At 43.7% G+C, this 20,762-nt stretch overlaps 1 protein-coding gene across 3 annotated transcripts in view; it reads right to left on the bottom strand.

Moving 5' to 3' along the window:
* VPS4A (vacuolar protein sorting 4 homolog A) overlaps positions 1–20,762 on the bottom strand; it is a 258,219-nt gene that overhangs the window by 170,182 nt on the left and 67,275 nt on the right. For all 3 annotated transcript variants that reach the window (XM_069216769.1, XM_069216770.1, XM_069216771.1), the window contains exons 5-8: positions 12,429–12,548; positions 11,401–11,557; positions 8,627–8,775; positions 6,698–6,779 (exon numbers count right to left, since the gene is read on the bottom strand). In XM_069216769.1, coding sequence (XP_069072870.1) covers positions 6,698–6,779; positions 8,627–8,775; positions 11,401–11,557; positions 12,429–12,548 — 508 coding nt within the window. The remainder of the gene's footprint in view (positions 1–6,697; positions 6,780–8,626; positions 8,776–11,400; positions 11,558–12,428; positions 12,549–20,762) is intronic.

The raw sequence follows: 20,762 nt of genomic DNA, 5'->3' as shown, positions 1-20,762 counted from the left end.
ACTGTTTGGTTTATGTGAAAAGGTGATACAACCTTTGGCAGAAATTTTGGATTAGTTCTGAGTACAACTTTATGTTTGTGTACTTGGAAAAAAGGTTCTTCAAGAGTGAATACTTGTATTTCACTAACTCTTCTTAATGAAGTAAGTGCTACTAGGAAAGCAACTTTCCAGGTTACAAATTGAATCTCACAGGGATGCATGGGTTCAAAAGGTGGGCTCATTAGTCTTGTGAGTACAATATTCAGATTCCAAGCAGGAACAGGTGGTGTTCTAGGTGGAACAATACATTGTAGTCCTACGATGACGGCTTTGATAACTGGGACTCTAAAGAAAGAGGTATGTTGTATAGTCTGCAAATATGCTGATATTGCAGTAAGATTAATTTTAATAGATGAGAAAGCTAAATTTGACTTCTGTAAATGAAGTAGGTAGCATACAATATCTTGTTTTGATGCTGTGTGCAGGTCAGTATTTTTAGATTGACAATAATAAACAAATTGTTTCCATTTGTTAGCATAGCATTGTCTAGTTGTAGGCTTGCGTGCTTGTTTGAGAACTTCCATGCATTCTAATGGGAGTTGCAAGTATCCAAATTCTATGACTTCAGGAGCCAAATCGCTAAGTTGAGAGCACTGGGATTTGGGTGTCTGATTGGTCCTTTGTTTTGTGTTAGCAAATCTGGTCTGTTTGGAAGTTTGTAGTGAGGTACTACTGACAGGCACAGGAGAGTAGTGTACCAATGTTGTCATGCCCACATGGGGGCTATGAGTATCATGGTGAGAAAGGTCGGACGCAGTTTGTTGACCAGAAATGGAAGTAGTGGAAGAGGGGGAAAAGCGTAAGCAAATATCTCTGACCAGTTGATCCACAGAGCATTGTCCTTGGACAGAGGGTGTGGGTGTCTGGATGAGAAGTTTTGGCATTTTGCGTTTTCGCTTGTTGTGAATAGGTATATTTTTGGTGTCCCCCACTTTCGAAAGTATTGATGAAGTACCTCAGAGTGAATCTCCCATTCGTGTATCTGTTGGTGTGTTCTGCTTAGGAGATCCGCTAGCTGATTGTGTATTCCTGGGATGTATTCTGCTAGTAGATGAATGTGATTGTGAATTGCCCATTTCCATATTGTTTGGGCTAGAAGGGACAGTTGAGATGAATGTGTCCCGCCTCGTTTCTTTAGGTAATACATGGCCGTCATATTGTCTGTTCTTATCAAGACAGGCTTGTGTTTGAGAAGTGGTTGAAACGCTTTAGGGGCAAGTAACACAGCTAATAATTCTAAATGGTTTACATGATAATTTAGCTGTTTTGAATCCCTTTCCCCTTGAATGGTAGAATGTTGAGATGAGCTCCCCAACCTATCATCGATGCATCTGTTGTTATTGTGGTCTAAGGCACAGGGTCTTGAACTGACCGCCCCTTCATTAAATTGCTGAGATTCCACCATTGAAGGGACCTGTGTGTTTGGCGGTCTAACACTAGATCTTGCAATTGACCCTGTGCTTGAGACCATTGCTGTGAGAGGCACTGTTGTAGTGTTCTCGTTTAGTCTTGCATGCAGTACTATTGCTATGCAGGATGCAATCATTCCCAATAGTTTCATGACAAATCTCACAGTGTATTGTTGATTTGGCTGCAGTTGTGGTATGAGATTTTGGAAAGCTTGTATCCTTTGTGTATTTGGATAGGCTAAGGCTTTTTACGTATTGGGAATAGCACCTAGGTAAGGTTGTACCTGTGCATGGCTGAAGAAGGGATTTTTGGTAGTTGAGATGAACCCTAATGTACGTAGGGTTTCTATTGTGTATTGAGTGTGCTGTTGACATTGTATAAAATTGCTTGATTTTATTAGTCAATCGTCTAGATAAGGAAAGACATGTATATGTTGTCTTCTTAAGTAAGCTGCTACTACCGCTAGACATTTTGTGAATACTCTTGGAGCTGTTGTTATGCCGAATGGCAGAACTTTGAATTGGTAATGTTTTCCCGCTATCACAAACCTTAGGTATTTTCTGTGAGCTGGATGGATGCGTATATGGAAATACACATCTTTGAGATCTAATGCAGTCATGTAATCTTGTTTTTGTAGTAGTGGAATGACGTCCTGCAGAGTTACCATGTGAAAGTCTTCTGACAGGATGTATAAATGTAGTGGTCTGAGATCTAGAATGGGTCGGAGACTGCCATCCTTTTTGGGAATGAGGAAGTATAGTAAGAATACCCCTGTTTCTTGTTGAGATTTTTGGGACTAATTCTATAGCCTTCTTTAGTAGTCGCGATTGTACTTCTTGTTGTAACAGAACATTGTGTTCTGGGGACAACCTGTGATAACAAGGAGGAATGTTTGGAGGGGTAGAAATCAATTCTAGGCAATAACCATTGCGGATAATTGAAAGTACCCATTGGTCTGTGGTGATATTTTGCCATTGGGAGTGGAATTGCTGCAGACTGCCCCACACAGGAGATGTGTGGGGTTGTGGCACGCTTAGTAAGTCACTGCTTTGATGGGGTAGTGACATGTTTTGAGGCCTGGAATTTGCCTCTGGCTCTAAAGTGTTGGCCTCTATAAGAGCCTCTAAATCCCCCTCTCTGGTACTGCTGTTATTGCACTTGTTTAGGCTGGGAGATAGAAGACTCTGTAGATTGTGGCATGAATCCTCCTCTAAATTGCTGCTTACAAAAGGAACATCTGTAAGATGTTTTATATAAGGCTCCCATTGCTTTAGCAGTATCTGAGTCCTTCCTGAGTTTTTCTATTGTGGTGTCAACTTCAGGACCAAACAGGTGTTTTTTTTTATTTTTTATATAATCGAAAGGCATATTCAGTACTGTCTGCTGTATTTCTGGCTTGAATCCAGAGGAACGTAACCATGCATGTCTGCGTTTGGTGACAGCAGTATTCATGCTTCTAGCTGCTGTATCCGCAGCATTAAGAGCAGAGAGTATCTGGTTATTACTTATGGCCTGACCTTCCTCAGTAATTTGTTGAGCCCTTTTTTGATGCTCTTTTGGCAGGTGTTGTAATAGCTCCTGCATCTCGTCCCAGTGAGCTCTATCATACCTTGCTAGCAAGGCTTGCGAGTTTGCAATTCGCCATTGGCCAGCTGCTTGTGTAGCTACCCTCTTGCCAGCAGCATCGAATATGCTACTTCCTTTGTCAGGGAGAGTGGGGTATTCCCTGGCGATGGACTATTGGACCTTTTTCTGGCGGCACTGACAACCACTGAGTCTGGAGGTACCTGGTGGGTAATGTAAGCAGGGTCTGAAGGTGCAGGCTTATATTTCTTATCAAAGCGTGGTGTTAAAACCCTAGATTTAACCGCCTCGCTAAATATCTCATCTGCATGTTTTATCATGCCAGGTAGCATTGGGAGGCACTGGTAACGTGAGTGCATGGAGGATAAGGTATTAAAAAGGAAATACTCTTGCAAAGGCTCACTGTGCATAAGTACCCAGTGGTATGCTCTTGCCCAAGAAATGACCTGCGTGTATGCAGTAGTGTCTTCTGGTGGGAAAGGTCTGGAAGGATATAAGTCTGGGTCATTAGCAGGTATGGGATCTGGGTCATACAGATCCCAAGGATCAACTGTATCACCATGAGAATAAGTCTGTGAGTGAGTTGGTGAAGACAAAGGTGGTGGGCTAGTGGGTGGTGGTGAAAAAGAAAGTTGTGATGAATGAGGGGGAGAAGTACGCAGAGGTAATTGCTTCTCCTTCCGTTTAAAAATCTTTGCTGGTGGTGGAGCAGTATCTAGATGTTCTTGAAAAGCCAACTTTCTCTTAGTCTGTGGAGGAGGTGAAGTAATTATTCTGCAAGTTTCTTTATGGATATGGGTCCTTGATTGTCGCTCATCCATGATTTCGAGAATGGGTTGAATTCCCATGTCCTCAGAAATATATTCTGATCGTTTTGATGATTTAGAGGACTGTTCATCATATGGCTTGGAGCTCTGCTTAAGGTGGCTCGAAAGTCATTGTTCTTCTGAATAAGAAGACTTTTTCGGCTCCAAAGTTGGCAATTTTTTCGGCCCGAAAATACAGCCGGTTGTTTCGGCTCCGAGGCAGGACGTCGAGGCTTCGAGTCCGAAGAGTGTGGATGCCGATTCAGTTCAGAGGTTGAGCTTTTGGTGGACTTGCTCGACTCTGGTATCGAAGGAGGTGTGGCCTTTTTCGGTGCTGAACCCAAAGGTCAGTCGACGAATATTTTCTTGTGGGTCGAATAATGGCTCTCTGGCAGTGGTGCACCCAAGGCCTTCAAGGATCTTTTAGGAGCGGGCGTAGGGGCAGTCGTACTCACATGCTGACCAGCAGTGATGAGTATCTTCCTCAGAGTCTTCTTCTGAGTTGGTGTCTTGTTCTTCCTCCATGGTGTCGATATACTGGGTACTCTTCAACGCCATTTCCAGTCTCCTGGCTCTCCAGTCGCGTAGGGTCTTCTTGGATTGGAACGATCGATAGGCTTCACAAACCTCTTCATGGTGATCGGACGAGAGACACAGATTACATACGAGTTGTTAGTCTGGGTATAGAAATTTTGCGTGGCATCGGGAACAAAATCAAAATGGAGTCCGATCCATCAGGCTTTGACATGGTAGGCCTGAACAGGCCCGAGTTGGGCACTCGCGCCCAGAAGGGCGAAATTCGGTTTTCGACTGTACTATTGCTTCGCCTATGGGTGGAAACGTGAATGAAACAATACTGACAGTCAAAGAAAATGATCTAAAGTTTCTGATTCAAAATCTCAGACCGAGAAGAAACACGTCCGAACCCGACAGCGGAAAGAAAACAACTTTACAATAGAGTCGATGCCCATGCGCAGTCTGACAGAGGAGGAGTCAATCGATCCCATGACTCCGAAAAGATTTCTTCGAAGAAAAACAACTTGTAGCACTCCGAGCCCAACACTAGATGGCGGAAGAAATGCATAGCATGTGTATCTGCAGCTACACATGCCACTAAAAATATATATATATATATATATATGCTATTCAATATACTTAAAGTGACCATAATATATATGGTAAAAAAGAAAAAATACACAGCAATAATAAGTAGGTATAAAGAGAAAGGAAAAAGAAAAAATAATGTTTGACTGAAGAGTTGGTTTTAAATACGTAATATACAAATTTCTTCAACGTAGTTCAATATTGCAGTAGCTGTCAATATTAGTTTGTATGAATATCTTTGAGAAGTGAAAATCTAACAATATAACACATGGAAACATATGTAAAAACTATGTTTCAAGAAAAAGGCCCCATATATAATCAAATGTTGCAGATTATCATTCAATTTATAAATCATTTTCTCAAAGTGTTAACATTAAACAAGCACTCTCAACACAAGTCAGTATACTGGATTAAGAGCTAATACTCCGAATTAGCAATGTATCCTTCCCTCTTTAACCCAGCACTTTTCCACTGCCAATTCTTGTAACTGACCATCCTGCAAAGGATGCCGAGAGGACAACAGCTTACCAAAGCCCAGACATGACTTAAATAAAGCCAACACCTCCCTGGTACAGTACAACATTTGCTCTGAAGTTTATATTTGTGAAGGACCATTGGAATGTATGTTAGGAGCCCACGTGTCCACTGTACAATCTAAGAAATTGGCACATAAATAACAGAAAGCCAAGGTTTCTCCCACAATGCTTTGGTGAGGTGTGAAGGAACTCCTCAGGCCTTTCACTGTGTAGTCAGACAGACAGTAAATGTAAGACAGTTAAGGAAAATGGCCAGTCCACTGATGTTGAAAACAAAAGAGGTTAGAGGGAGTAAAGCTTGAAGTGATAGATGAAGCAAGGTGGTATAAACTAAAATAATATTAATCCTTGGAGGTACTGAGTTGTTTTTAACATCCCTGAAAAAAGCCTTGCATTCAAGTTGTATTACAGTTCAAATCATGTAACAGACTTAGTATGTCATTTACCTCATTTGAGGGAAAGGAAAGGCTTGGCCTCTTTAGGCAGTATTAAGATTTGCCCTCTGTGTTGGAAGAGAAATATAACCAAAGCTGCAGTAAACACAGAGGATCACTTTCAGCAAAAATGCCTGCCCGGTGGGCTACCATGTCACACTAGCCTATTTGGCAAGCCTTTATTTTTTTTGACACAGCCCTCTCCAAGGGGTGAAGTGGGGGTAATAGCTGTTTTTAAAAAAAAACAATTAATGTCCCTGATGCATAGGTAGTTTTTCTTTCTGCCCTTGTGGACCTCGAATACCATATCTTGCACAGCAGCCCCAGGAAAACAATATGGACATCAGAAGGCCTAAATATGGCAAGTTTCTCTGATATTCATTAGCCTACAGCTCTTGCGTGGATGGGCTGACAACTAAAAGTTTTTGACTGAGCAAGTGGATGCTTGCCTGCTGGAAACAAAGTGACTCAAAATGAGGCATGGGACCATAGATTCAGAGGTGTGGAAAAAATGCTGATTAACTGAGATTCTCCATCTCTGCCACATCCTAAATGACCACCTATGACTTTAAACCTTTCATATATGTGATTTCTAGTTCAAAACGTGGACTACTTTTCCAACTATATACCTCCACAACAGACAAAGTGGACTATACTGATTACTATTCTGTGAATTACAACACCAGTCATTCAATTGCAGTTAATGAAAGAGTTTGAACATTGAAGGCCTGTAACAACTATGAAGGTAAGTCTTACAACAGGTGGGTAGCTATTTTGAACTCACCTCCTCCTAATGGCAGAGTCCAGTACCCAAGGGATATTTGTGGCTCCAAGAACAAGGATTCCATCATTGTTATTGCCAACACCTGTACACGAACAACAAAAAAGGATCAAACTAGTTCGATTGTAGTCACAGGACAGGCAACAGAAGTAAAGAATGTAGTCCAGCAGAAAGAAACATGCAATCTTTACCACAGCACATGACTGGGCCAAAGTTTATCTTAAACTAAACCAGCATGGTTCAGCAGACATCTTTACCAAATCTAACACTGAACAAGATGCAAACTCTGCAGCAACCTTGAACCGAGCTAGAAATGACCTCAGCCTTAAAACTGGTGAAAATCTGAAATCGTGAAAGGCTACTTTGACTATATGAAGTTAACAGATGGAGGACCCATACAAGAAATCAAGTGAAAGGCATGATTAGCTAAAAATCGGCACATGTTCAGAAGCAAATCAACATTTGAGACAACCTTTGCTGTAAACAGGTACCAAAGCAGCAAGCACCGGTGGCTGACCTAGGTGGATGGTAGAAACCTGGACCTTGACAAACGTGTGAATAAAGGAGAGGTTTGTCCCTGTGTGTCTGCATGGCACGACACTCAAGTAATGTATGGTGAACATGATAGTCTGACAGATAAGGCCTACTTTTACCTAACATGCACTTGAGGTGCATAAACGAATGACTATAGGGGTCCTGGACTGCCCTGACGAAGGCCTATGACCTTCCACTGAGTGATCCGATTGTGGCTGAAACATATTGGCAATCAGACATCGATGTGATGCTTGAGACATAGGCTCCCTACAAGATCCCCACAATTTTGTAATCCAGCCAGGTGTATCACATAATAAAGGAAATCCTTGGGACTACACTTAGGTTGTTTTAAGACTAACTGGACCCCACTGTTGATCAGAACAGTAATCTTCTGATCTCCCTCCCACACGAGTTTGAGACCACCAAGTTGGTATAATCCTAACAGTGCTTCGGACTGGCAGATGAAGAATGCCACCAAAGGGCGGGTGAGACCTTTCCGATCAATTCCTCTATATTTTTCATGCTGTCATGTAGTATATAAGTTGTTTTTGTGTCTCTGATAAAACACAGGGAAATGATACCTGCTATACAAGTTGAGAGTTACGTGTTATATTATGGTGGATGTATGGCAGGTAGACCTCCAGCTCTTTCTTGGTGTGACCCAACCAAATGAAAGGCAGCATTTTTTGCAAATCTGCAACTAGCAAGGGGAAGTCTCTCCTGCAAGCCAGCAATGGGAGAAAGGTAAGCTCTGCCTTCATCAGACAAACAGTGAGAGGCAAAAGATGCACAAAAGAGTAAAAGGAAAGAGGTGTATTCTTCTGCAAGTAGGTTCTGGCCATGAAGCAATGGCTGCAGCACCCTAATATCAAAGGATGACGTATATCAGAAAAACAAGCTACCTGCCACCGCTAAAGACAACAAAAGGAGAAGTCTGTTGCAATCTAGCATTACAGGATATACCCATATTCTATAAATTGGCACCAGGAAAAGGGAACACTTCAAACTGCATTGCAAGGCACAATACTGCTGAATAGGAACAAACAACCTCAAACTAGTTTCAGCTATGTTTGGACTTATCAAGCACACCATCCATTATCATTATGTTTTTCTAAGCATGCTGACACTCGTCACCTTCAGCAATTAAGCAAAAGTGAGATGTAGGTCAAATGCATCAACGTAATAGCGGAAAGAAATACATCTGTAGCTCTCTGGCAGAAGCATCTCTGGCACAAGCCCTTTGGTAAATGTGGCCCTCAACTGGGCAAAGGCACTATAAGAAGATGGGCATACCCAAGGAATGTACTGGCACGGTCTCAGAGACAAAACATATTACTCTAAACCCAATCCATAACAAAAAAGCAAAACAACCCACAATAGAGAAATGTGTCATCTTACCTTGCATTTGTACCAGGAATTCTGTTTTAATCCGACGGGCTGCCTCGCTTTCATTCTCATTCCGAGAACCACAGAGTGAATCTACCTCATCAATGAAAATGATGGAGGGCTTATGCTGCCTCGCCAGTTCAAAAAGATTCTTCACAAGCCTGGGGTACAAGACCAGCATTAGTCAGGGGTGTGGAATTTAATAACATATCTACCTGTCCATGGGACAGGTTGCTTCATAAAGGTTGCTTCATAAATCTACTTGCCCTGTAGTTAAAAAAAAAAAATCCACTTGTCCGGTTGGCGCCATCCAATGCGACAACAAATTATGGAAGAAAATGTCATTATATAAGAGCCCTGATTATAGCCTCTTGGATAATGCCCGGACTCATAATATAATAGGATTTGAATACTAGCAGTTCCCTTATATTGCTACCTTCCTGCAGATCTACACACAGGGGCTGGGGGTAGCAGTAACTAATAGTTCCATAGTTGGAATGCCTTTTTGAGTCTAGCTAACCTGCATGTTTTAGGGGTTTTCATCAGCTCTTCTCTAATTTTTTTTACCATGCTGCGAAAGGTTGGAAATTTACTCCTGACAAGGGCAGAAGTAAAATTTCTTCCATGGCTGGGGGAAATAGTGGTTGTAAGGAAAATTAACTTGTAAAAGCTCAACAGAGTTTCGCATGAGCAAATCTACACATGCAAATTTGCAGTGCTAAAATGCAATTCACAAATATTTTGAAGAGTAAGATCTCCCGGCCTACTTCTGTAAATTCTTGTGAATTCATGAAAGCTGTAAATCTGCACTAATGCAAAAACATAACATGAGTGCACTTTTGTGACTTTCTTTAAGAATTGGACCCCTAATTAGGTCTGTCGTTCACCACGACCTTTTGTTTTTATTGAAATTCTATCTCCTTCTCTATTTCTATCTATTGACTGGCTTCACTGTGAGAGACAGCATTTTGCTCTTTCACAAAAAGCTTATCAGCACACAAAGTAGTTGTATTCAGTGCCAGGAACATTGTGGCAATGTGTGCTTTTTGAGAACAAAAGTATTTTTTATTGTTGATCATGTTCACTATTTTTTTTTAGGGCCCAAAAGCTACCACACCTATAAAGTTGTACAAAAACCATGTCAAAACAAGACACGCATTGACAAAACCAAAAGGCTGACCACCAATGTCAGACCTTTTAGTTTTGCCATTGCTTGTTTATTTTCATGTTTTCCATGATCCTGTTAAAACTTCTTACCCTGATTTTCCATTATGAATATCTTTTGGAAATACTATCATGCATCAACATATTTCACTAGAAGATGCTTCAAAGTAATGGTATAGAAAATTGTAAAGTGGTTTAGCATAACATTTTGTTCCTAGCTGCATTTTTTGTGAACAATTAATTTATTTGAAAGCAAAGAATCATCAATCTTGCTTTCAAGATTCTGCAAATATATGCATCTAATCAGAAAACATTATGGGAGGATTATACATAGCCTCATATTGTTAAACTTTGGAAAAGCATGCATACATTTTTATACAGGAACCACTGTCATTAGTGCAGTTTGAGGCTTACTATGTTTCCTTAGAGCACACACACTAATAATAAAGGCTTTGCATTACTGAACCATAAATACAAGTTCGAATAGCATCAACATACGAAAACAAACATTACCTTAACAGCAGACAATGCCCTTCACTGATCCATAATGTACTGTTAACTGGCAGCCAAAGGGTTTGTGCTGCAGAGGTTTGGGACTACTTGTCCCAAGGACAAAATAGATATGAAAAATGGTTGCCCTTGACCTGAAACAATATGTCCTGGGCGTTGGGCTACAGGAATTCCAACCCCCTGATTAGTACACAGCCACTTATATTTGTGCAGCCACGAACAACCAACAAAAAGAAATCACACAATGCCAGACCTCATGCCATTCATGTGCCAGGCCTCATGCCATTCATGTTGAGCCTTGCTGCTGTGACTCATTGCCATCACTGCCTGCGCCCTCAATGTGCTCCGAATGGGAATATTTTTTTTTTTTTGTTTTTTTTTTTTTTAAGCTGCACCTTTCTCTTTGATGGACCAGAAATACTTTAACAAAACGTTTTCCCGTTTTGGAAAGCAATTCTAGAAATTGTGGTTTGCTGCCCCTTGAAGCTCACCACTTCTGCAATTTCAGACACTCACTGGGATAACAAAATGCAGCCTGCCAAATTAATATTCATTAGGCAGGTTTTTTTGTGACCCTCTGCATGTGGGCAATTTGCAGTGCACACTGTTTGTGCATAAGCTGCATCGCAATTTACATCCCTTTGCAAACCACTCACATTGTGCAATTTGCACATCTGTGGTTTGTAAAAACGGATCGCACACCCGCCCCTTATTCACCTGGTGCCTAAGCTGGCCCAACTCAGTCCCTGCACTTCATCTGTAGGAACACACAATTGGAACTATAATTAGCAGACTAATTAACAAGTCAATATATGCAAGCTCACACCAGCCAAAACAAACAAGGCCCACATTATTACCCAATACCAAGCTAATGTTCCATTTGCTTATTACAAAAGAAACTTTTTCAGATATTGTGCACATCCTTCACAGCCTCTGTGATCAATCACCCAATGACTCATATGGCACCACAGAAGCACAGACACAACTATGGGCAGGCCACAAAAAACATGATCACCTGCTCGTAGCTTTCAATCAAAACACACAAGTCACTTCCAACTCCCACTGTACTTCCTTTTACCCCCCCCAAACTCTTCCTACCCTATGTTACTTACTTCTCACTTTCCCCCAGCCACTTGGACATCAGGTCAGAGGATGAGACCGCAAAAAATGTCGAGTTGTTGGCCTCTGTTGCCACTGCCTTAGCCAGGTATGATTTCCCAGTACCTGGAGGCCCAAAGAGTAGAATCCCTCGCCAAGGGGTGCGCTTACCTGAAATACAAATTGTGTACTGTGAATATCACATTGAAAGGAACGTTAGAAGCAATACAAAGACCAAGACGTTTCATAAATGTAGGCAGAATGTGTCTGCATATTTCCAAAAACATGCATGCCACCAAATAACTCCAGCTGACATCTCACACGTTAAAACACACCAAGGATGAAAACGGAGCTCTTAGGATGATGTGGTAAACACAGATTATCAGCAGTGGTTATAGGCACAAAAACCCAAATGAGTGAATAGAACAAGTAAGGACACTGAAGAGAACACACCTCAATGCAGGCACTACATGAAATAACATGATGGAGACTAAGGCACAATAACATGTGGAGAAGAATGTGAATATTATCGAGGGAACAATAAGATGGAGCAAGCTAAACCACATGCAGTGGTCTATAGCAACAAGTTAGTGGTAGCATTCTTACTGAATCGGTTTGTGAACTCAAACCTTGGTAATTTTGCTGCAAACACTGCTAGGGTTGTAGTCATTTTTAACACGTTGGATGTTTCCAGCCAGTCGTGCACCTTATATGCATTAGGCACAGTTTACGTTAGCTATTCTAGATCTATCCCACACTCTGGATGTCTATTGCATATCTTACACTTTAGATACCCAAGGGCAAACATTTTATGCAAAATAACCACCAGCTTCTCATTGTTTGGGAGTATAAATATCCACCCTCCTTCCTCTTTTGTGAAGGGACTATTCAGTCTTTTCCCTATTTGGCTTAAAACTCAGATTTCTCTTTACCGGGTGGACTAAACACACACATTCTTCTGGACTGATCTAAATAGCCAGGTTCTTCCCTTTGTGAACACCTGTTTCCACCCAGTATTTTGCTATAACCACAGAGTGTTGACCTGTAAAAAGGTGAGGAAATTTAATTGGCAGGATAACTGCTTCTTTCAGTGCCTCCTTCGCTCCCTCGAGGCCGGCTACATCATTCCAGCGCACATTGGGCTTCTCCATTACTACCGCACCTAGGACAAGATGAAAATCATCATGTAGACATGGGACTGACTTACGTCTAGGGTATACACAACAAGATTCAGTATATGTTAGCAATAATTCACACACATGATTAAGGCAGATCATGGGTGGCAATGGCAAACTGAAGCATTTTAATCAATGGAATGTTCTCTGACGACAAGAGCGAGGAGCAAAGAGCAGCAAGAATCAAACAAGGTCTTTTCTCCAATTTATTTGTGTTAGTGAGGAAGGCAAGAAACGGATGGCATGCCAACCTGTACACATCATTCAATCTTGACTAAAGTAAATGCTAGTGATGAAATATAAACATAGAATGACTAACAAAAGCTAGAAAATTGAGGTATTGCCAGATGCTAAACCTGGCAGTTGCTCTCTTTCTGTGCGTTTGTTAGAGGTCCATTGATCAGAACTGTAAATAAGAAGCATTGCACCAAAGTCTGGCCTGTAAAGCTGGAGTAGATGAGGGTGACAAAAACTTGAAAAGTTACTGGTAGAGGTCTGATCCCGCAACACCAAGTAGGGAAGATGACATGTGCCAAACATATTAGAGAGAACTAGTGAGGTTGCACAAAACTAAGAGAAAGCAAACTAACTGGAGGCAACAAATAAAACAGGCAAAAACATGTTGAGGTTCCCATCAAAAGTGGAAAAATGAGAAATCCTGATTACGAGACCTTCAGTGAACATGATAGAAGAGGCCTACGAATCAGTTGAGCACACACAAATGACAAGGACACCTTAGGGACCCACTGAAGGCAGGGAGCATTAGAATACTGGCATAAGCCTGTAAGTCTCCAAACTGAGTAACTGTGTGTGGTAAACAGAAACAGAAACAGGCACTCCTATCTCCCACTGACAGTGATCGGGCCCTCTTATTTCCCACCAACATGGACAGGGGCCCATATCAGCATCCATCTTTTTAGCAAGATGGACATTAGTCACAAGGTCCTAAGAGCAGCCACAGAAGTAATAAAGTTCCTGAGTGACATCCCTTTATTTGCACCTCAAATGGTACCAAATGGCATTTTCCCCTGTAAATTAGGATTTAGCACAACAATTAAAGTCCCCTCGCTAAATGGGTCATGGTGTTACATACAGGTGAATCGCATCCGGAACTCCAGAGGAAACTACGGATCCCCAACACAGTAGATGCATATACATTTAGGAATCAAAACTGTCTGTCTAAAAGCCACAGACCAAAGGAAAATGTTACTTACTCTGTAAGCATTTACACGTAGCATGTTGCGCACTAGACTTATTTGCTTTGCATACTTCTGCCATCTAGTATTGGGCTCGGAAATTACATAGTTTCCTTCAAGAAACTCCAAGTCACGGGATACACTGACTGCTCCCTTAGACCACAATGCACATGGGTACTGCCTCCACCGTTAGATTGTTTTTCACACAGTGGGAGAAAGGTGAAAGCGGTGTGTATAGTAAGAGTAATTATATTTGCCCCATACACTGTAATTTGTAAATTTATGTTGAATAAAAAGAAAATGTGCAATCACTGCCAGCTTCAGGGGAAGAAGAAAGGTGTATGTGAACCTACAGCACTACATGTTATGAACAGATGTTTATAGGGTATGGTTTTCTGTCCGTACCAAGTGTCACTGCAAATAAATATGCTTTGCATCAACTGTAAAGCAGTTTCCCTCCAGAGGTGGGCTATTGGACAGACGAGGCAGATGTTTGAAACAAAGATCTTAACAGTTTTGCCAACTACAGGTTGTTGATGAGCTAATATGTCCACACAGTAATGCTTTGTGAACGTGTGTGGTGTTGACCAAGTTGCTGTATGCAGATATCAGCTAATAGACTTTTAGCTAAGAAAACCATGGTGACCCCCATTTTTACATGCGTGTGTGTGTGGGTCCAAGAGGTACAGAAAGCACTTGTTTCATAATAGCGTAAAAAATTATTAATACAGTTCACAATTCACTTTGCAATATGACCTTCAGAAATTGGCTGAACCTTGTGTGGTTTAGCACATGCAATACAAAGTTGTTAAGTCTCACAGAAAGGCTTAGTCACATCAATATAGCACGAGGGTCAGTATAACACATAGCCTGTGTAACGCTCTCTCCACAACAGAATCCGGTTGTCTGAAGAAAAAAAAAAATAGGCATCTCAATAGTCTGAGTCAAATAGAAAGACAAGACTACCATTGGTAAGGATTTGGGGCTGGACTGAATGGTTAACCTGTCCTTGTGTACTCGAATGACGGTTGTATGACAGAGCCACGAATGCAATTACCACAACTGCCTTTACGAGATTATTACAACACATCCGTTAAAACAACAAATGCACTTACTATGAATGTTTTTTACCACAAAAATGCCTTTACCACAAGAATTTGGTGGTAAAGGCATGGTTGGTAAAGAAATATGCGTGGTAGAAAATAAAATGGTAAGTATAACATATACACACCTACACATGCCCTTAACACCCCAAAAACCATACCCACCCTAAAACCTAAAAATGCCCTTACCACCCCAAAACCTATACCCAACATAAACTCTAAAAATACCCTTACCACCCCAAAACCCATACCCATCCTAAAACCTAAAAATGTCCTTATGACCCCAAAACCCATACCCATCCTAAACCCTAAAAATACCCTTACCACCCTAAATCCCATACCCACCCTAAAAATACCCTTACCACCCCAAAACCCATATCCAACATAAAAACCCTATACACACACATATCTATATATCTATATATATTTTATTTTTTCTGCCAATTTAACACTCAGGTTAAGGATGAGGCACTCACAGGATTGTTTGTGTTGTGTTAACAGATCTGTTTGTTGGGTAGTTTGACATGAGGTACTGCTGACAGGTCTAGTAGTGTTGTGTACCAAGGTTGCCTTGCCCATGTTGGTGCTATTAGTATGAGTTTGAGTTTGTTTTGACTCAACCTGTTTACTACATATGGAAGGAGAGGGAGAGGGGGAAAAGCGTATGCAAAGATCCCTGACCAGTTCATCCATAGAGCATTGCCTTGGGATTGATCTTGTGGGTACCTGGATGCGAAGTTTTGGCATTTTGAGTTTTCCTTTGTTGCAAATAGATCTATTTGAGGCGTTCCCCAAATTTGAAAGTAATTGTGTAGTATTTGGGGGTGAATTTCCCATTCGTGGGTTTGTTGGTGATCTCGAGAGAGATTGTCTGCCAACTGGTTCTGAATCCCTGGAATAAATTGTGCTATTAGGCGAATGTGGTTGTGAATCGCCCAATGCCATATTTTCTGTGTTAGGAGACACAACTGTGTCGAGTGTGTCCCTCCTTGTTTGTTTAGATAATACATTGTTGTCATGTTGTCTGTTTTGACAAGAATGTATTTTTGGGTTATTATGGGTTGAAATGCTTTGAGCGCTAGAAATACTGCTAACATTTCCAAGTGATTTATGTGAAACTGTCTCTGATGCACCGACCCAAGGACCACCCTCAGAGGATCCCTCGTCTACCGTCCTCCCGGACCTCGCGCCTCTTTCAGCGACGCCATCGCCGACTTCATCTCCCCGCACGCCCTCGCCTCACCGGACTACATCCTCCTAGGCGACCTCAACTTCCATCTGGAACAAAACAACGACCCCAACACCACCACCCTGCTCGACAACCTCGCCAACCTCGGCCTCAAACAACTGGTGAACACCGCCACCCACATCGCCGGACACACGCTCGACCCTATCTTCTCCGCCAGCAAACACGTCTTCTTCAGCCACACCTCTGCCCTACACTGGACCGACCACAGCTGCGTCCACTTCACATTCCGACGCGAGACCTCCCACCTCCGCACTCAACCCATCCCTCATCGACAGTGGAACAAGATCCCTGAAGAGCAACTCTTCTCCGCTCTCGCCGCCAACCAACCAACCCTCACCACCGACCCCAACGACGCAGCTCTCAACCTCACAAACTGGATCTCCAACTGCGCTGACAACCTTGCTCCCCTCAAACGCACGCATCGACAGGCCAACACCAAAAAACCTCTCTGGTTCTCTGACACCCTCAAAGAATCAAAGAAAACTTGTCGTGCCCTTGAGAAGGCCTGGCGCAAGGACCACACCGCTGACAACATGACCGCCCTCAAGAACGCTACACGCGAACACCACCACCTGATCCGCACTGCCAAAAGGAACTTTTTCACCGACAGACTAGACAAAAACAGCCACAACAGCAGAGAACTCTTCAGCATCGTCAAAGAGTTCTCCAACCCCAGCGCCAGCGCCAACGCCGTCACGCCCTCACAGGATTTGTGCGAATCCCTCGCCACTTTCTTCCATCGCAAGATCAGCGACCTCCACGACAGCTTCGGACACCAGACCCAACCATACACCACTGAACCCGCTTCCCCGGACATCACCCTCAACAACTGGACCCACATCAACACGGAAGAAACCAAATCCATCATGAACTCTATCCACTCCGGCGCCCCTTCGGACCCCTGCCCGCACTTCATCTTTAACAAAGCCGACGACATCATCGCCCCGCACCTCCAGACCGTCATCAACTCTTCTTTTTCTTCTGCTACCTTCCCCGAATGCTGGAAGCACGCTGAAGTCAACGCCCTACTAAAGAAACCTACGGCTGACCCAAGCGACCTGAAAAACTTCCGCCCCATCTCTCTTCTACCTTTCCCAGCCAAGGTAATAGAAAAGACCGTCAACAAACAGCTGACCACCTTCCTGGAAGACAACAACCTGCTCGACCCTTCACAAACCGGATTCCGAACCAACCACAGCACGGAAACCGCCCTCATCTCAGTCACAGACGACATCAGAACCCTGATGGACAACGGTGAAACAGTCGCCCTCATTCTCCTCGACCTCTCGGCTGCCTTTGACACCGTCTGTCACCGCACCCTAATCACCCGCCTACGCTCCACCGGGATCCAAGGCCAGGCCCTGGACTGGATCGCCTCCTTCCTCGCTAACCGCTCCCAAAGAGTTTACCTCCCTCCGTTTCGCTCAGAACCCACCAAGATCATCTGCGGCGTACCTCAAGGCTCATCGCTCAGCCCGACACTCTTCAATGTCTACATGAGCCCCCTCGCCGACATCGTACGCAAGCACGACATCATCATCACCTCCTACGCCGACGACACCCAACTTGTACTCTCCCTCACCAAGGACCCCGCCAGCGCCAAGACCAACCTACAAGAGGGTATGAAGGACGTCGCAGATTGGATGAGGCTCAGCCGCCTAAAGCTGAACTCTGAAAAAACGGAAGTCCTCATCCTCGGCAACACCCCGTCCGCCTGGGACGACTCCTGGTGGCCCACGGCCCTCGGCACCGCACCGACCCCCGCAGACCACGCCCGCAACCTCGGCTTCATCTTGGACCCTCTTCTCACCATGACCAAGCAAGTCAACGCCGTGTCCTCCGCCTGCTTCCTCACTCTCCGCATGCTCCGCAAGATCTTCCGCTGGATCCCCGCCGACACCAGAAAAACCGTGACCCACGCCCTTGTCACAAGTCGCCTGGACTACGGCAACACCCTCTACGCCGGGACCACCGCCAAACTCCAAAACCGCCTGCAACGCATCCAAAACGCCTCGGCCCGCCTCATCCTCGACGTACCCCGCAACAGCCACATCTCCGCACACCTGAGACACCTGCATTGGCTCCCAGTCAGCAAAAGGATCACCTTCCGTCTTCTCACCCACGCACACAAAGCCCTCCACAACAAGGGACCGGAATACCTCAACAGACGCCTCAGCTTCTACGTCCCCACCCGCCCCCTCCGCTCCGCTGGCCTCGCACTTGCTGCCGTCCCTCGCACCCGCCGCTCCACGGCGGGTGGGAGATCCTTCTCCTTCCTGGCGGCCAAGACTTGGAACTCCCTCCCCACCAGCCTCAGGACCACCCAGGACCACTCCGCTTTCCGGAGACTCCTAAAGACTTGGCTGTTCGAGCAGCGATAACCCCCCCTTTCCCCTCTAGCGCCTTGAGACCCGCACGGGTGAGTAGCGCGCTTTATAAATGTTAATGATTTGATTTGATTTGATTTGATTTGATCTGATGTATGTCCCATTGTCCTTGGATGCTGTGTCGATTGAGGTGTGCTCCCCACCCTGTCATGGAAGCATCTGTTGTTATGACGTATTGTGGCACTGGGTCTTGGAAAGGCCGCCCTCGGTTTAAATTTGTACTGTTCCACCATAGAAGCGAGATGTATGTTTGGCGGTCTATCAACACCAGATCTAGAAGTTGACCCTGTGCTTGTGACCATTGTGATGCTAGGCACTGTTGTAAGGGCCGCATGTGCAACCTTGCGTTTGGGACAATGGCTATGCATGAAGACATCATGCCTAGTAGTTTCATTACCATTCTGACTTGTATCTTTTGTGTTGGATACATGGCCTGTATTACTTTGTGAAATGTTTGAACCCGTTGTGGACTTGGAGTGGCAATCCCTTTTGCTGTGTTCATTGTCGCTCCTAAGTATTGCTGCGTTTGACACGGCAGAAGGTGTGACTTCGCGTAGTTGATGGAGAAACCTAGCCTGTGAAGGGTTTGTATGACATATTTTGTGTGCTGTGAACACTGTTTTAGCGTGTTGGTTTTGATTAGCCAGTCGTCTAAGTACGGGAACACATGTATTTGCTGCCTTCTGATATGTGCAGCTACTACTGCCAGGCATTTTGTAAAAACTCTTGGCGCAGTTGTTATTCCGAATGGCAACACTTTGAATTGGTAATGTATTCCTTGGAATACGAACCTTAGGTATTTCCTGTGTGAAGGATGTATTGGTATATGGAAATACTCATCTTTTAGATCTAATGTTGTCATGTAGTCTTGCTGTTTGAGCAGTGGTATTACGTCTTGTAACGTGACCATGTGAAAGTGGTCTGATTTTATGTAGGTATTTAGTGTTCTGAGATCTAGTATTGGTCTCAGAGTTTTGTCCTTTTTGGGTATTAGAAAGTACAGTGAGTAAACTCCTGTGTTTTTTTGTTGAGTTGGTACTAATTCTATTGCGTCCTTTTGTAGTAATGCTTGAACTTCTAGTCCTAGAAGATCTATATGTTGTTTTGACATATTGTGTGTTTTCGGTGGGACGTTTGGAGGGAATTGGTGAAATTCTATGCAATAACCATGCTGGATAATTGCTAAGACCCAAGTGTCTGTTGTTATTTCCTCCCAAAGTTTGTAAAATTGGCTTAGTCTTCCCCCCACAGGCGTTATGTGATGGGGGTGTGTGACTTGTGAGTCACTGCTTATTTTGAGGGGATTTTGGGGCCTTGGAATTTTCCTCGATTTTTTGGGAATTGGCCCCCTCGAAACTGCCCCCGAAAACCTCCCCTCTGATATTGACCCTGGTAGGTAGGTCTTGTTTGTGAGGTTGTGGTTTCTGTGGGTTGACCTCGAAACCCTCCCCTAAAAGGTGTTTTCCGAAATGTGCCTCTGCTCTGCGGGGAGTAGAGTGTGCCCATGGCTTTGGCTGTATCGGTGTCCTTCTTGAGTTTTTCGATGGCAGTGTCTACCTCCGGCCCAAACAATTGCTGTTCATTAAACGGCATATTGAGCACAGCCTGCTGGATTTCCGGTTTGAACCCAGAAGTGCGCAGCCATGCGTGCCTTCGTATTGTGACTGCAGTGTTTATTGTCCTTGCAGCTGTATCTGCTGCATCCATGTAAGACCGTATCTGATTATTTGAGATACTTTGTCCTTCCTCCACCACCTGTTGCGCTCTTTTTTGGAACTCCCTGGGTAAGTGTTCGATGAAATGTTGCATTTCATCCCAATGAGCCCTGTCATATCTTGCCAAAAGTGCTTGTGAATTGGCGATACGCCACTGATTTGCTGCTTGTGCTGCAACCCTTTTTCCCGCAGCATCAAATTTGCGGCTCTCCTTGTCTGGAGGTGGTGCGTCGCTGAGGTATGAGAGTTGGCTCTCTTACGAGCTGCCCCCACAACTACTGAGTCTGGTGTTAGTTGTGTTGTAATATATATTGGATCAGTGGGCGGTGGCTTATATTTTTTCTCCACCCTTGGAGTTACGGCTCTGCCTTTAACTGGATCCTGAAATATTTGTTTTGAATGTCTTAGCATTCCTGGGAGCATGGGAAGGCTTTGATATTGGCTATGGGTGGAGGAAAGGGTGTTAAAGAGAAAGTCATCCTCGATTGGTTCTGAATGTAAGGACACATTGTGAAACTCGGCTGCCCTTGCGACCACCTGTGTATAGGATG

The sequence above is a fragment of the Pleurodeles waltl genome, chromosome 12 (genome assembly GCF_031143425.1).
Source record: "Pleurodeles waltl isolate 20211129_DDA chromosome 12, aPleWal1.hap1.20221129, whole genome shotgun sequence".
Taxonomy (NCBI): Eukaryota; Metazoa; Chordata; class Amphibia; order Caudata; family Salamandridae; genus Pleurodeles; species Pleurodeles waltl.
The sequence above is the reverse complement of the archived record's forward strand: the minus strand, read 5'-3'. Positions and strand labels throughout refer to the sequence as shown.